Here is an 18216-nt window from a genome sequence, read left to right as displayed (position 1 = left end):
AGCCCCGATAGCACCTAATAATAGCTATTCAAATCACACGCACACATCCCTTTCCTGGAATGACGGCCCCGCTTCACAAATCACGGCTGGCAAAAAGCCGTGCAGGCCTCGATGAAAAATATTTTCACTGGTCGGGAAAACCTCGCACAAAAGTGAAAACAGGAGACCCGCTCGTATGTCCAGTATGAGAGGTATTTGCAGATAACGCTTTATGGCTTCGCTTCAGCGTCGCAGACTTAATCAGCAGCACTTTCGTCAACTCAAACCTGCCTCAACAGGATGCGAAATTACAGTCAAGGATGGGGCTCACCAATAAACGCAAATGTTTGTCTGTAGGCAATTCTTTTTCCTGACGCACCTTGACGGCTATTACATATTTTTTCCTCTGGCTGCCAGCCTCATATCCTCAAATGGAAACATTTGAAATAGGTGTAAGCCTTTGACTAAGGCGGTAGTAGGCAAAGCAGACTTCTTGATTATAGTGTAATCCCCTGTGCCTGTGATGAGATTATTCGTGTTTCCACAGAGATGAGAGACGAGGAGAACACACTGAAGGAGGATGATGGGCGGGGGGTGGAGCCCACCACCTCTTTTCCGCCAACCACCCGGCCCTCGGTGCCGCTCAGCCCCTGCGAAGGTTAAGCCCGCTTCACGAAGGGGGGGGGGGGGGGGGGGAACTCAAGACTGAGCACTTCCAGTCATTCTTACATCCAAATTCAACACTAAAATATGCATCATGATGTAATTTAAGATGATGAGGAGTGAAGATTAGAGCCTGACCTGCGATTGTTTCTCGCGCTCAGTTTCCAGTATTGAATTGCAAAGGTCAAGGCTGGATGTTCTTTGCGCTACGATAACCATCACAGTAGCAGTATTTTGTTTCTGTTAAGCAAGAAAGACAATGGAGGTCCACCTTTCTGTGAGTTTAAGGAAGCAATGAAATATGACCCGCCGAGGATTGCCATCAAATCAAGAACAACCGGGGATTGGAAACGGAAATGGAATTTTGTCTGCTGCAATAGACAAACGAGCTTCTCGCGTGTTCCATGACACTTTTTCGTGTGATGTTGCTCTAATGGTTGCAGGAAACGGCCCTTGTGACCAATATTGCATCCCGGAGGCCGGAAGGCCACGCTGCTCTTGTTTCCCAGGCTTCTCCCTGATGGCTGATGAACAATCCTGTGAAGGCAAGTCGCACATAACACCGGAAACAGATTCTGACGGCTCACCGGGGTCGAGTATTGAGGTTGGATGCAATCACGGTACACCGCGCTGTGCAATTTCCCCTCTCAATTTCGGAACAGTTTAGCTCCAGTCGAGGCAAGATTCTCGGAATGCCTCTCGGTGATTTATCTCTCGATCTCGTCAGCACCTCGAGATGTGCTTTTGCCTCTTTTAATCCTGGCAGCACACTTTGAAATAGAAAAATAATGCGGATTGTACTATACATTGTTGCTCTGTTTCATCTCTGATATTAGTTTCCGTCAGAAGTATGTTCCCGTCTGAATTAATCGTAATATTTGCACACACACCCCTGCCTTCTTTTGGCACACTTTTTTCTTCACACTGACACGTTTCCCCCTCTGCTATTTTTCTTCTTTTACAGATATTGATGAGTGTATGTCAGTGCACGGCTGCCAGTTGAACGAACGCTGCATAAATACTGCAGGGAGCTACGTCTGCCAGAGACTGATCACCTGTCCCCCGGGATACCAAATCAACGGAGACTTTTGCAAAGGTGCGCCACGAAGAAGCAAAACAGCATCCGGCGAGGCACGTGTGGAATTCACAGCACGTTGAAGAGAAAGTATTCAAACCGATTGTCTAAAAAGAATCATAAAAGGCATCGCTCCGGCTCCCGCGGAATTTGCTTGCAGTTTCATCTTAGCAAGAAGAGCCGCTGCGCATATCCGCGTTGGGGAAGCGCCAAGTGTTGAGGTGCAGCGACATGTCTCGTGACATCCGTGCGCCATAAATTTGCACTGTGCGGCGGTCTCATTCAGAAAGCAGCGGCGGGCGGCAGCAGCCACGCTTTTGTACATGATTATTAGATGTACTGGAAGTGCCGCTTGCCTCTGCAGGCTTTCTGTAGTGTCAGTCAACGGGTGTCCTCTAATCTGCTGCTCCTTGTAAATGTAAAGAATGTTCAATCAAGCACAAAGAGCGTTTCAAAAGAAACTATTAAGTAGTGAGGCTTTCTACACAGCAGCCATTTAAGACATTAAGTGGTCTCTGCCTCTTCCGGTTCGTGGCTTGTTGAGAGAATGCAAGGAACTTTTTTTTTTTTTTTTTTTATACTCGTGACACAGTTGGAGCAAATTATTGACAGTGATAAAATGAATGGACCTTTCCGACTGGCGGTCTTCAGCTCCGCCCCCATCTTAGCAACAGTTGCCATCTCACACAATCTTCCAAAATGCAGACTGAACAGAACAGGTTTGAAATGGATTCTCTATCGCGTATTCCCAGTAATCTTGCAGTATGTTTTTTCCCCAAATGCGCCAGACTTGTCCAAGAGAGTTCTCAAGAGCGGTCTCAACTATTTCACGCAAGGATACGTACACGGAATTAAGATTTTGGACGGAGCAGGACGCAATGTCAGAGTTACAGCGAAACGTTGGTAGACGTTTGTAGATACTTCGTCAACTGAGTTTTAGGATTTGGAAAATGAATCAACTGGGCGCCTTGTAACCTAGCAGGATATCTTTCATCAGAATTGCACGTTTCCTCAGTGCAACTGAGGAACATTTTCTTCGCAACATTGACTTTTCCAAGCGCATGCTACTGACAACTGGCATTGCTTGTGGGACAACATGGCGAGAGGGGAGTGTCAAGCCTGGGGTTAAGACAATGCAGCTATCTGATTAGCTATGATCGTACGAGTGATTGACAGGTCGGAAAGGTCCATTGTGAGGCTCTTAGAATAGCTCACAATGAATTGGTTAAGATTGGGTTTTAATTGTGCCAGTCTTGCATCAGTAATCACCGTCTTCTTCATGTGGCACTTTGGAGAATTGCAACAGCTAAACACTTCACTTCTTACCTGCTTATTTACCAGTGAAGAAAATAACTACAGTGTTGCCATAATGTTTGCGCCTTTATGACATCTCGAGCAAACTGTACTGTAGTCCTTAAACAATAATAATGAAATTCTACTGGCTGTAACTGTATTGCAGGGGTGACAAACTAATTTTTGTCACGGGCCACATTGCAGTTACGATTTTCCTCAGAGGGCCATTATGACTGTGAATCCATGCAAATCTTTCGCCTCATGATACTTAGAGATGAAATTAATGAACTAGTTTTGAATCAGAAATCAAGCGGAATACGTTTTTCAACTACTGTTCATGTTTGGTCACACAAAAATGCTTGCAATATCTCAACTTTATCATTTATGATATGATAATTTGAAATTTTGTCACACAAAAATCATGGAGGTTGATGAACATTATTTGCCTTCGCAGGCCACATAAAATCATGCGGCAGGCATTTCAATTTAACAAGACATCTTTCACTCAGTGCAAGGCCATCCGATTAGATACTTTCAGCCTTCCCCCCCCCAAACAATAAAATACACTGTTCCGAAATAGTCGGCACACAGCAAATAAGTGTACATTATGAAACAAAAGACAAATATATAGTAAGGGAGTGGTAAGACATTCTGGGAGGTTACACGTTCTCTTGTTTGTGTTAGAAAAAAAAAAAAAAGTCAACGTTGGAGGAAAGGGAGAGGCTTGTGTTTTCAAGGTGTCATTGTTTTGAGTTTGTCTTAGCTAAAGACAAAATGAATCAGCTCAAGTGTAAATTGTCAGAGCTTTAAAAACATTCGGTCACTTTAGAAGTTTTAATTCGCACGTTTATGTTCAAGCTTAGAGGAACTCCCACCGGTAGATGTGAAAAATACTTTGAAACGACATTGGCACCAAATACATCTTCATATCTGAGTGTCGGTGCAGCACCAAAAAAAAAAAAAAAAAACGGGCTTGATTTGTGATTTGATGGCTGAAAAATTACAAATGGAATTTTACCGCTGAAAATTTGTTATTAGCGGCACAGTGGCACAGCTGGTAAAGCGTTGGCCTCACAGTTCTGAGGACCCAGGTTCGATCCCGGCCCCGCCTGTGTGGAATTTGCATGTTCTCCCCGTGCCTGCGTGGGTTTCCTCCGGGCACTCCGGTTTCCTCCCACATCCCAAAAACATGCAACATTCATTGGACACTTTAAATTGCCCCTCGGTGTGATTGTGACTGCGGCTGTTTGTCTCCATGTGCCCTGTGATAGGCTGGCAACCAGTTAAGGGTGTACCCCGCCTCCTGCCCGTTGACAGCTGGGATAGCCTCCAGCACTGCCACGACCCTGTGAGGATAAGCGGCTAAGAAAATAGCTGGATGGAAATATTTGATTATTATTATTATTTTTGTGGTTAATTGCAGTTTTTTTCAGATAATTTATCCTCACAAATATTCTTTGGAATGGGTATCAATTACAGTCGGCTACAATGGGTATTTAGACTACACTTGACAAGGTCACAATTAGTCTGGGTTACGTAGTGAAAGGCCGGTGTTCGTGACAACAGATTCTCCAAGGCCTTCGGTGTTAGGAAGGCCAGTTTCACGCCGTTTCATTGTTTTCTTTCTGCTCTGTCTCAGTCAGTATGAATTTCCCCAAGTTTGTGTGTACTATGGACTGTGTAGAAAAGAAACCTCCCAAGTCTACATCCACAGGGCGGCCCGCCAGAGCCGCTTTAGTCTCAGTGCTGCAATTATGGCACAGAACTCCATCTGGCGTTGCTTGAAATTACTTGACGCCAATGCATTATTCACACTTGCACATATGCACCACCATTTGTAATTCTTTAAGACGCCAGCGTTGGGGTATTTCTGCGGCGATAGATACTGTTTGATTGACACGAGGACGTGTTGCGAGGACCCTTGAGGGATATAACCACAGGTTTTCTCTGAGCGTGCACAGATGTGAAGTCAGAAAGTTTGCAAAAGGCATGTGACTCCTGGGTAATTCCTTTAGTTGGAATGAGAAAGTTAGGGATGATTAGCACAAGACGCCCGTTATGCAATGCAATTACGTTTTAGCTTGGAGAATTGAACTGGCAAGGGGAGAATGCAAAACATGACATTTACACTACGTACTATTAAATAGTGCTATCTAGTGGTGATAGGCGGCTTTACATCTAGGCAATTATCACATCCATTGGCTTTATTTCCCAGCCTGTATTGAGCCAAGACAAGTGTATTACATATATATAAAAAAAAAAAATATCTCATGGCTCACCCATCCATCTATTTTCTTTGCCGCTTATCCTCACGAGGATCACAGGGAGTGCTGGAGCCTATCCCAGCTGTCGACGGGCAGGAGGCGGGCTACACCCTGAACTGATTGCCAGCCAATCACAGGGCACATGGAGACAAACAGCCGCAGTCACAATCACACCTTGGGGCAATTTAAAGTGTCCAATGAATGTTGCATGTTTTTGGGATGTGGGAGGAAACCGGAGTGCCCGGAGGAAACCCACGCAGGCACGGGGAGAACATGCAAACTCCACACAGGCGGGGCCGGGATCGAACCCGGGTCCTCAGAACTGTGAGGCCAACGCCTCACCAACAAACAAAAATTTGTTACATTTCGTCAACTACCAGAAGAGCATTTTGCAAAGATTATTTGTTTCAGATTAAAATGATTTTTGGATCAAATAAGTAAAACTGGATCATTTCCCGCAGCCCACTCGCTGATCTCTGATTGCCACACTAATTACAGCGGCACGGTGGTTGTTAACCACTGCGTTAGTTTACTCGTCCGAAACTGGTGATGTTTGATCCGTGTTCTATTTGCATTTAATTGTGGACACACTTGTCGTCAGCTCCCGTGTTTGCTCTCTTTCGCAGACATTAACGAGTGCGTGGAAGAGAGCCATGACTGCACGCCCGAATACGAGTGTGTAAATACTGAAGGCTCGTTCAGGTGTAACCTCAAAGCTCGCTGCTCGCTTGGATTTGAACACGACTCGCAAGGCAACTGTATAGGTAGGAGCAATCCATCTCCCCCACCCCCCCCCCCCCCCCCGCCGATTGACTTTCTGGTTTAGCCTTGTTGAATCAAATGCAAGGCAGGAGCTCAAATATCATTTTCCTAACTTAGACTGATCATTAAAAAAGTCATAGATGGGTGACTAACTGGAAATTCAATTTACTTCCCCTCTGAGAGTCATTCACAAACAATGACACACAAAGATCAGGAAGATTATTTTTGTACGGTGAAGAAAATAAGTATTTGAACACCCTGCTATATTGCAAGTTCTCCCACTTAGAAATCCTGGAAATTGTCATTGTAGGTGCATGTCCACTGTGAGAGAGATAATCGAAAAAGAAAAATCCAGAAATCACAATGTATGATTTTTTTTAACGATTTATTAGTGTGATACAGCTGCAAATTAGTATTTGAGCACCTGAGAAAAACAATGTTAATATTTGCTACAGTAGCCTTTGTTTGCATTTAGAGAGGTCAAATATTCCCTGTAGTTCTTCACCAGGTTTGCACACACACTGCAGGATTGATTTTGGCCCACTCCTCCACACAGATCTTCTCTAGATCAGACAGGCTTCTGGGCTGTCACTGACAAACACGGAGTTTCAGCTCCCTCCAAAGATTTTCTATTGGGTTTAGGTCTGGAGACTGGCTAGGGCACGCCAGAACTGAGGGACTGACTGAGGGAAAGAGGTTGCTCCCCAAAATCTCACAATCCAAGGCCACAGTCATCCTCTCCTTAATACAGTGCAGTTGTCCTGTCCCATGTGCCGAAACCCCCCCCCCCCCCAAAAAAAAAAAAGCATGATGCTACCACCCCCATGCTTCACAGTAGGGATGGTGTTCTTGGGATGGAACTCATCATTCATCTTCCTCCAAACACGGTGGGTGGAATTATGACCAAAAAGTTCCATTTTGGTCTCACCTGACCACAAAACCTTCTCCCATGACTCCTCTGTATCATCCAAATGGTCATTGGCAAACTTAAAACGGGCCTTGACATGTGCTGGTTTAAGCAGGGGAACCTTTCGTGCCTTGAATGATTTCAAACCATGACGTCTTAGTGTATTTATTACTAACCACCACATGGAAACGGTGGTCCCAGGTCTTTTCAGGTCATTGACCAAGTCCTGTCGTGTAGTCCTGGGCTGATTCCTCACCTTTCTAAGTATCATCGAGACCTCACGAGGTGATATCTTGCATGGGGCTCCACTCCGATTGAGATTGACCATCATGTTTAGCTTCTTCCATTTTCTAATGATTGCTCCAACAGTGGACCTTTTTTCACCAAGCTGCTTGGCAATTTCTCCGTAGCCATTTCCAGCCCTGTGGAGTTGTACAATTTTGTCTCTGGTGTCCTTGGGCAGCTCTTTGGTCTTGGCCATGTTACAAGTTTGAGTCTTACTGATTGTATGGGGGTGACAGGCGTCTTTATAAGGATTCAGGATAATACATGGAGCGGAGGTGGACTTTTTAAAGGCGGACTAACAGGTCTTTGAGGGTCAGAATTGTAGCTGATGGACAGGTGTTCAAATACTTATTTGCAGCTATATCACACAAATAAATCGTTAAAAAAAATCATACATTGTGATTTCTGGATTTTTAGATTATCTCTTTCACAGTGAAGATGCACCTACGATGAAAAAGTCAGACCCCTCCATGATTTCTAAGTGGGAGAACTTGCACTATAGCAGCGTGTTCAAATACTTATTTTCTTCACTGTATCTAACATACCTACTTCATCTGACTGAACACCTTCACTAACTAAACTTTTTTTTTTTTCATTTTATTTATTTTAAATTTACTGTCAATAATTCTGCACTTCTACAGGTATGTGCAACAGTAGTGGACACGAACATTTTACTAACCGGAAGACAGAGAAGAGATGCTCCCCACAAGATGCGACAATGCCGATTTTTAATTTGGAAATGTACGATACTCAAAGGTGTCGCTCAAAGAGGAATTTGAACTCCCGTTCCCATGTGGACTTTGTGTTGCACTTGCAAATCAGACAAGCAAACGTGCAAGGAGAGATTCAGTGCAAAAGAGGTGCACAAATAGCGTACTGCAACACTTGAGCTGAGATGGTGAGGAGCATCCCCTGCTTAATGGCGCCTCGGCATTAGCTGGAAGCAAACTGGCATCGCTCCAATACCTAGTTACCATTATCACATTTCTATCCATAATGGGACGCAAACTCGTATCCTCCTAGTCCAAAAGACAGACGGCCAGCCCGATGAGCAAAGAAAACCAAACTTTAATTGGGATTTTTTTTTGGGGGTGGGCAAGACTAAAGGAATCAATCACTCCATCAAATTTGAACTCGCACCGATTCTGTTTGTTGACATTCATGGTTTCAGCATATACCAAGGACTACAATGTTCGTGTACATCACCGTTGCTTCAAGAACTGTGGTGTGGCGAGTCAATCACACGCATCCTTTACAATCCTTCATTTGACAGCGATAAATATGTCGAGTCATTTAACCATTGTCTGTTGTCGTATTGTGTTATAGTCACTGATGGGGATCGTATGATAGTCTTGAAAAGTTACGGAATGTTGCAGGAGTAGTTGATGGGAGCTCTGTCCAACTTATTTTGAGCGTTTTCAGTCAGTGCGAATATAATTCTCGTTTTCATTTTAGCATGGATGTGTGTTCCTCAACTAATGTGACTAAGAGTAAGCTTTATTTTGGGGAGTGATTGAAGTGTTTCGCAGCAGTTTGTGCTTTCTTTTGTCTGTTTGTTTTTAGTTGAACGTAGTTACTGATGGTTCACGCACCTGGCTTCCAGCCAGGGATTTGTTGCCACTTGTGCTAAAGCCATGATTCACTGGTGACCAATTCAGAGTTTAGTCGGCATTTCACCTGAAGTCTGTTGGGTTAGGCGTCAGGAACAGAAAACGAACGGATGGATGATGGATTGTCTTGTTTTTAAGCTAATGAGTTTGTTGAAAGGAATGCATCATACCGAGGAAAGGGTCAACCTACCTCCTCGCTAGTCGTCTTGCTCTCAATTATTTTAGCTTATATGTATGTGAAACAGGCGGCACGATGACTCAGCTGGAAAGAGTTGGCCTCACAGTTCTGAGGTCCCGAGTTCAATCCCGGACCGGCCTGTGTGGAGTTTACATGTTTTCCCCGTGCCTGCGTGGGTTTCCTCCGGGCACTCCGGTTTCCTCCCACATCCCAAAAACATGCAACATTAATTGGACACTCGAAATTGCCCCTAGGTATGATTGTGAGTGCGGCTGTTTGTCTCCATCTGCCTTGCGATCGGCTGGCAACCAGTTCAGGGTGTACCCCGCCTCCTGCCCGTTGACACCTCGGATAGGCTCTGGCACTCCCTACGACCCCCGTGAGGATAAGCAGCAAAGAAAATGGATGGATGGAGGTGAAACATATGTAATTATTGGTCTGTAGAAAATATCAGAGATGAGGGATTTGAGTCACTTTACGTCAATTTCAAGACTTGATTGGCTAAAAATGACTCGACTTTTCCTCGAACTACGTGACATGCTATTTCGCGGTTTACTTCTATTCGTTTCTGAAAGAAAAAACACATTTTGTAAATCGGAATCCAAGAATGATGCTTTTGATCAAATCTTCTTTTCCTTTCGGCTTGTCCCGTTAGGGGTCGCCACAGCGTGTCATCTTTTGCCATCTTAGCCTATCTCCTGCATCTTCCTCTCTAACCCCAACTGCCCTCATGTCTTCCCTCACCACATCCATAAACCTTCTCTTTGGTCTTCCTCTCGCTCTTTTGCCTGGGAGCTCCATCCTCAGCATCCTTCTACCAATATACTCACTCTCTCGCCTCTGAACATGTCCAAACCATCGAAGTCTGCTCTCTCAAATCTTGTCTCCAAAACATCCAGCTTTGGCTGTCCCTCTAATGAGCTCATTTCTAATCCTATCCAACCTGGTCACTCCGAGCGAGAACCTCAACATCTTCATTTCTGCTACCTCAAGTTCTGCTTCCTGTTGTTTCTTCACAGCCACCGTCTCTAATCCGTACATCTTGGCCGGCCTCACCACTGTTTTGTAAACTTTGCCCTTCATCCTAGCAGACACTCTTCTGTCACATAACACACCAGACACCTTTCGCCAGCTGTTCCAACCTGCTTGGTCCCGTTTCTTCACTTCCTGACCACACTCTCCATTGCTCTGTATTGTTGACCCCAAGTATTTGAAGTCGTCCACCCTTGCTATCTCTTCTCCCTGTAGCCTCACTCTTCCCCCTCTACTTTTCTCATTCACGCACATATATTCTGTTTTACTTCGGCTAATCTTCATTCCTCTCCTTTCCAGTGCATGTCTCCATCTTTCCAATTGTTCCTCTGCATGCTCCTTGCTTTCACTGCATATGACAATATCATCTGCGAACATCATGGTCCAAGGGGATTCCAGTCTAACCTCATCTGTCAGCCTATCCATTACCACTGCAAACAGGAAGGGGCTCAGAGCTGATCCCTGATGCAGTCCCACCTCCACCTTAAATTCCTCTGTCACACCTAAGGCACACCTCACCATTGTTCTGCTGCCATCATACATGTCCTGTACTATTTTAACATACTTCTCTGCCACACCAGACTTACGCATGCAGTACCACAGTTCCTCTCTTGGTACTCTGTCATAGGCTTTCTCTAGATCCACAAAGACACAATGTAGCTCCTTCTGACCTTCTCTGTACTTTTCCACCAGCATCCTCAAGGCAAATAATGCATCTGTGGTACTCTTTCTAGGCATGAAACCACACTGTTGCTCGCAGATACTTACTTCTGTCCTGAGTCTAGCCTCCACTACTCTTTCCCATAACTTCATTGTGTGGCTCATCAACTTTATTCCTCTATAGTTCCCACAGCTCTGAACATCCCCTTTGTTCTTAAAAATGGGAACTAGAACACTTTTCCTCCATTCTTCAGGCATCTTTTCGCCCGCTAGTATTCTGTTGAATAAGTTGGTCAAAAACTCCACAGCCATCTCTCCAAATTGCTTCCATACCTCTACCGGTATGTCATCAGGACCAACTGCCTTCCCATTTTTCATCCTTTGTAATGCCTTTCTGACTTCCCCCTTAGTAATCATTTCCACTTCCTGGTCCTTCACTCTTGCCTCTTCAACTCTTCCTTCTCTCTCATTTTCTTCATTCATCAACTTCTCAAAGTATTCTTTCCATCTATTTAGTACACTACCGGCACCAGTCAACACATTTCCATCTCTATCCTTAATCACCCTAACCTGCTGCACATCCTTCCCATCTCTATCCCTCTGTCTGGCCAACCTGTAGAGATCCTTTTCTCCTTCTTTCGTGTCCAACCTGGTGTACATGTCTTCATATGCCTCTTGTTTAGCCTTTGCCACCTCTACCTTTGCCCTATGTCGCATCTCGATGTACTCCTTTCGCCTCTCCTCAGTCCTCTCAGTATCCCACTTCTTCTTCGCTAATCTCTTTTCTTGTATGACTCCCTGTATTTTGGGGTTCCACCACCAAGTCTCCTTCTCCCCTTTCCTACCAGAAGACACACCAAGTAATCTCCTGCCTGTCTCTCTGATCACCTTGGCTGTCGTCGTCCAGTCTTCCGGGAGCTTCGGTTGTCCATCGAGAGCCTGTCTCACCTCTTTCCGGAAGGCCGCACAACATTCTTCCTTTCTCAGCTTCCACCACCTGGTTCTCTGCTCTACCTTTGTCTTCTTAATCTTCCTACCCACCACCAGAATCATCCTACATACTACCATCCTATGCTGTCGAGCTACACTCTCCCCTACCACTACTTTACAGTCAGTAACCTCCTTCAGATTACATCGTCTGCACAAAATATAATCTACCTGCGTGGTTCTACCGCCGCTCTTGTAGGTCACATGTTCCTCCCTCTTTTGGAAATAAGTGTTCACTACAGCCATCTCCATCCTTTTTGCAAAGTCCACCACCATCTGCCCTTCAAAATTCCTTTCCTGGATGCCGTACTTACCCATCACTTCTTCATCGCCCCTGTTTCCTTTACCAATATGTCCATTACAATCTGCACCAATCACAACTCTCTCGCTGTCTGGGATGCTCAGAACTACTTCATCTAGGTCCTTCCAGAATTTCTCTTTCAACTCTAGGTCACATCCTACCTGTGGTGCATAGCCGCTAACCACATTATACGTAACACCCTCAATTTCAAATTTTAGTCTCATCACTCGATCTGATACTCTTTTCACCTCCAAGACATTCTTAGCCAGCTCTTCCTTTAAAATAACCCCTACTCCATTTCTCTTCCCATCTACTCCGTGGTAGAAAAATTTAAACCCTGCTCCCAAACTTCTAGCCTTACTACCTTTCCACCTGCTCTCTTGGATGCACAGAATATCAACCTTTCTCCTAATCAACATGTCAACCAACTCCTGAGCTTTTCCTGTCATAGTCCCAACATTCAAAGTCCCTACACTCAGTTGTAGACTCTGTGCATTCCTCTTTTTCTTCTGACGCTGGATCCGGTTTCCTCCTCTTCTTTGTCTTCGACCCACAGTAGCTGAATTTCCACCGACGCCCTGCAGGTTAGCAGTGCCGGGGGCGGGCGTTGTTAACCCGGGCCACGACCGATCCGGTATGGGATTCTTTAGATGAACGCTCATATTTGTTTGGCACAGTTTTTACGCCGGATGCCCTTCCTGACGCAACCCTCTGCATTTATCCGGGCTTGGGACCGGCCTACAGATTGCACTGGTTTGTGCCCCCATAGGGCTGCATTTTTTGATCAAATGAAGTATGAAATGACAGCTTTGGAGGGTTTGCAAATCAAGAATCAAGGGACAACACCTATGACAACAAATATCTTCACATTAAAACGCACTAAGATTGGAGAGCAATGTTAACTTCACAATTAAATTCATAAAAATGCACAATGACTGGTCATTTTCTCCTATCACTCCATCCATCCATCTTCTTTGCCGCTTATCCTCACGTGGGCCGCAGGGAGTACTGGAGCCTATCCCAGCTGTCAACAGGGAGGAAGCGGGGTACACTCTGAACTGTTTGCCAGCCAATCACAAGGCACATGGAGACAGTCACACTGACTATCACACCTAGGGGCAAATTTGAGTGTCCAATTAATGTTGCATGTTTTGGGATGTGGGAGGAAACCGGAGTGCCTGGATAAAACCCACACAGGCAAAGGGAGAACACACAAGCTCCACACAGGCGGTACCGGGATCGAACCCGGGTCCTCAGAACCGTGAGGCCGAAGCTTTACCAACTGCTCCGCCGTGCCGCCCATTTTCTCCCATCTCTTAAAAAAAAACAAACAAAAAAAAAACTATTGTTTGCTTTTTTTGTACGTCAAAAGTAAGTCCGCTCAACATGCGACAATGTTGCTTATTCCAAGAATGTCAGAAAACGAGCTCAAAATATGTCAAGTGACTATTGGAGGAAGATCTGCGTTGGAAAGGCACACGCATGTAAGTCTAGTCACGCATGGCCTTTGCTAGCCCTTGATGATGGACGGACGGACGGACGGCATTGTGTGCCACGCAGGGAAATGAGTTGCAAGCTGCAGGGACAAAGGGAGGTTAAATGCCACACAGGCAGGAGATCTGAGGCCGCTGTCGGGGGGACTGCGGAGGGGGGGGGGGGGGGGGGGGGGGGGGGGGGGATAAAAGGCAATCCTGCGTCGTACCCGAGTACAAACTGATGCTGTGGAATTAGCTCCCAGGGCCAGGAACCGGGGCAAGTTGAGGCAGCCGACGGCACTGGAAAAGAAGTTGACGAAATGCTCTGGAAAATCGGACAAAATCCGACACGCCGTTGATGTCTCCAAAGCATTGCAACTGTGTGATCTTTCTGCCTTTGTGTCTGAATGTGCTTTCAAGTCATGCCCCCCCCCCCCCCCCCCCTCCCCTGATCATCTGTATTTGTATCTTTCTGCGCTAGACACGGACGAGTGTTACACCAAGCCGTGTAGTTCGGGCTTTAACTGCATCAACACAGTGGGGTCCTACGTGTGCCAGAGGAAGATGATATGCAGCCGTGGCTATCGCACCAGTCCGGATGGAACCAGTTGCATTGGTGAGATTTGGTGTTGAAGCATCATTTTAATATCGCACGGCTTTAAAAACAGAAGCGCTTTTTGTCCGTGGAACAACAAAATATGCGGTAACCGCGTACATCAAGGAGAAAATGTTCACCGTTTAGTAGACAATATTCATGATAAGCACTGTGAGAATAACAAGACAAAATTGACTAAAAACCGGTTCAAATACACCTGATGGCAAGATCAGATATGCGCACGTGAACATCGCAGTTATGGTCTGGCGGATGCAAATCATCAATCATTATCTGTCCCCCCCCCCCTTCTGACATCTTGTTTTGTTTCACAGCAGAGTAATATTACAATATCAGAGAGAGAAAAATTGTTTACTTTTTCATCTCCACACTAAAAACAAAATATGCTATGCTTAACATAGAATACAATTATTTTTTTCAACAAAATGCTGTACTAAGTCAAAACGTCACGTTCATGATAAAGCGGTATACTTGTGAATGATTGTGAATGATAATGATTAAAACGTATGACTGAAATACAAAAAAGTATACTTTCATGCTGGTATATCTTTATTTGTAATTAATATGTTTATTACAAATGTTGGGCAGCATGGTGGGGCAGCTGGTAAAGCAATTGGCCTCACAGTTCTGAGAGCCCGGGTTCGATCCCGGCCCCGCCTGTGTGGAGTTTGCATGTTCTCCCCGTGCCTGCGTGGGTTTCCTCCGGGCACTCCGGTTTCCTCCCACGTCCCAAAAACATGCAACATTAATTGGACGCTGAAAATTGTCCCTAAGTGTGATTGTGAGTGCGACTGTTGTCTGTCTCTACGTGCCCTGCGATTGGCTGGCAACCAGTTCAGGGCGTACCCTGCCTCCTGCCTGTTGACAGCTGGGATTGGTTCCAGCACTCCCCGTGACCCTCGTGAGGATAAGCAGCAAAGAAAATGATTGGCTGGATGGATGGATTACAAATGTTTTTGAAGAAAAGGCTTGAAATGGACTACAATATTTTGGCGTGTTTCAAATACTTCATTGAATGCCTTAAATTAAAAATTCTCAAATATGAGATGATTTACACATGAAAACCATTGCAGACAACTTAATACTGAAAACTATACTGGAGAGAGACGCATCTGCTGATGATACATTTGATAGCATATTGTTTTTTTTTTTGGGGGGGTGGGGTGGGGGGAAGAAATGCTCTTGTTCAGACTAACAACAAAAATCTTGCCTGAATATTTGAACAATTGTACTGCAATTGGGAGACGGAATGCGTGAATTTCATTTCTGTAAGTGGTGGCTACAGCTGACACATCTTTTGTCCATTAGAATTAAAAACCATTAGGGTTCTTGTTTTCAAAAAAAGAATGATAAAAATAAAGACTTTAAAATTAGGCTCTATGCCCCACCAACAAGAACGTGAACCTACCCGTTGGACCATTCAGCTCAGCATTTACAGTGAAGAAAATAAGTATTTGAACACCCTGCTATATTGCAAGTTCTCCCACTTAGAGATCATGGAGGGGTCTGAAATTTTCACCGTAGGTGCATGTGAGAGAGAGATCATCTAAAGAGAAAAATCCAGAAATCACAATGCATGATTTTTAATGATTTATTTGTGTGATACAACTACAAATAAGTATTTGAACACCTATCACCTGGAATTCTGACCCTCAAAGACCTGTTAGTCCACCTCCACTCCATATATGATCCTGAATCGTTAGCTGCATAAAGACACCTGTCCACCCCATACAATCAGTAACACTCCAACTTGTAACATAGCCAAGACCAAAGAGCTGCCCCAAGACACCAGAGACAAAATTGTACAACTGCACACGGCTGGAAAGGGCTACGGAGAAATTGCCAAGCAGCTTTTTGGTGAAAAAAGGTCCACTGGTGGAGCAATCACTAGAAAATGGAAGAAGCTAAACATGACGGTCAATCTCAATCGGAGTGGAGCCCTATGCAAGATATCACCTCGTGAGGTCTTAATGATCCTTAGAAAGGTGAGGAGTCAGCCCAGGACTACACGACAGGACTTGGGAAATGACTTATTTGCAGCAGTATCACACAAATAAATCATTTAAAAAAAATCATACATTGTGATTTCTGGATTTTTCTTTTTAGATCTCTCTCATAGTGGATATGCACCTACGACAAAAATTTCAGACCCGTCCATGATTTCTGAGTGGGAGAACTTGCAATATATCAGGGTGTTCAAATACTTATTTCTTCACTGTAACTGCCCAGTTATTTCTGCCCTCTTTGCTCGGACAATTTGAAAGGAGACACGTTCTTCTGCGGCATGAAAGATGTCTTTTAAGAGCTGCTCTGTGTCTTGTAGACGTGGATGAGTGCCAGAGCGGCGCCCATCAGTGTGGAGAGGGGCAGCTGTGCCACAACGTTGCTGGCTCCTATCGCTGTGAATGTCAGACCGGTTATCAGTACGACTCCTTCAGGCGCACGTGTGTCGGTATGTTGGACGCCAGACCTCTGTTTTGTTATTTTGCTCTGCTTTTTGAGCTGCTGCACCCACCAACGGTTGCCCATATGGCCCACCGGTGCGGCGGAGTCTGTTCTGCCAAATTGTCCCGAGTATCAGTTGGCTTCTTCACACACGTTCGTCCAACGAGTGGAAAAAAAAAAAAAGCAACGCACCCTGACTGCCGACATGTTCTTCTTCCCAGATGTAAACGAGTGCTGGCACTACCCAAGCCGTCTGTGTGCCCAGACCTGCGAGAACACTCCGGGCTCCTACCAGTGCACTTGCACCACGGGCTTCCGCTTATCCGGCGACGGCAATAACTGCGAAGGTGCATTAATGCTCGCTAAAGTGGGCATGAGCGCAAACATTTGTGCATGTTGCTGCATGTCAGCCTATTTCTTGTGTGGGTTGAAGGTGTGCGAACATGTCTGTGTCTGTTCGTGGGCGGGATCTTTCATATTCCTACTCTTTGTCCAATGAACGGCGCATTATTGACAGTGTTAGAGTTGACTGCAACAGGTTGTGCCTTCGAGCGCGTGCCAATAAAAGCATAATGGGCTTCATGGCCCTTTATGCTGGGACAGAAAAACTGGAAAGGCTTTGATCAGGTGGATTGTGACAGTAATGAGCGTAAACCTTTCATCTCTAGATGTGAATGAGTGTCTGTCTAGCCCGTGCAGTCAGGAGTGTGCCAACGTCTACGGTTCGTACCAGTGCTACTGCAGACAGGGCTACTACCTGCGAGAGGATGGGCACACCTGCGAAGGTGTGCCAAACTCATCTTTACAAAGAAGCGCATTTATTATACCATGCAAGGTCCTAATAATTGACGTGATTCATTTCCAGATATCGACGAGTGTTCTAAAAGCGTCGGCCACCTGTGCACTTATAAATGTGTCAACGTTCCTGGCAGTTACCGTTGCGCGTGTCCTGAATCTGGATACACCGTGTCTCCCAACGGACGCTCCTGCAAAGGTGAAAACACGCGTAGTGTAGACTGTTTTCGACCACGTGGCTACATCCGGGCCACCTGGCCGCGTTGGATGGGTTCACTCTACTGACGCGCCGTTCACTCCAACGCTTTCGGAGTTCCACAAATGTTCGTACGACTGTTAAAAGTGACGCATGACGGCTAAAAAGACTTTGGAACGTTATCGCCGCTCATTAGATGTTGTTTCAAGAAACCGTTACGACGAGAAGTGCGCTCTGATCGACAATGTTGACCCATACGCCTTGGAGAAACACAAATGGGGGACACAACTTTGGGCGTCGGTAACCAATCCAGACATCGTCCACTATCTCCTCTTCTCAACGAGCATTTATACAGTGGACCAAATAAATAATTACAAATGTCTGGAGGCCTACAACCAATTCGTCAATGACTGGGTTCGTCATGCGGCGGTATCCATTGTAAGCACACTGCTAAGGTTAGTGTACCGCACAATGCAATTTAAATATATACCACTTGATTATAGTCAGCATTGTGTTAAAATATGTTGATTATTCCAACGACAGAGGTGTAGATTATTGTTTTAGTTTTTGCTTCCGAGAGGGAGAGAGAGAGGTTCGACAGGGTCAAGTCCTAAGTGGAGCCCGCACCTCTTTCTCCACTTCCGCGGCTACATTTTTAACTCAACTCATGAAACAGCTAACGGTGCGGTAACTCGT

At 45.3% G+C, this 18216-nt stretch overlaps 1 protein-coding gene across 1 annotated transcript in view; it reads left to right on the top strand.

The window, feature by feature from the left end:
* Positions 1-18216, top strand: part of fbln2 (fibulin 2) — a 42921-nt gene that overhangs the window by 21720 nt on the left and 2985 nt on the right. The window contains exons 7-15 of the mRNA XM_061842483.1: positions 527-637; positions 1086-1187; positions 1607-1738; positions 5901-6038; positions 13953-14087; positions 16408-16536; positions 16751-16876; positions 17198-17314; positions 17395-17523. Coding sequence (XP_061698467.1) covers positions 527-637; positions 1086-1187; positions 1607-1738; positions 5901-6038; positions 13953-14087; positions 16408-16536; positions 16751-16876; positions 17198-17314; positions 17395-17523 — 1119 coding nt within the window. The remainder of the gene's footprint in view (positions 1-526; positions 638-1085; positions 1188-1606; positions 1739-5900; positions 6039-13952; positions 14088-16407; positions 16537-16750; positions 16877-17197; positions 17315-17394; positions 17524-18216) is intronic.

Source organism: Syngnathoides biaculeatus, chromosome 2, assembly GCF_019802595.1.
Source record: "Syngnathoides biaculeatus isolate LvHL_M chromosome 2, ASM1980259v1, whole genome shotgun sequence".
NCBI lineage: Eukaryota > Metazoa > Chordata > Actinopteri > Syngnathiformes > Syngnathidae > Syngnathoides > Syngnathoides biaculeatus.
The sequence above is the reverse complement of the archived record's forward strand: the minus strand, read 5'-3'. Positions and strand labels throughout refer to the sequence as shown.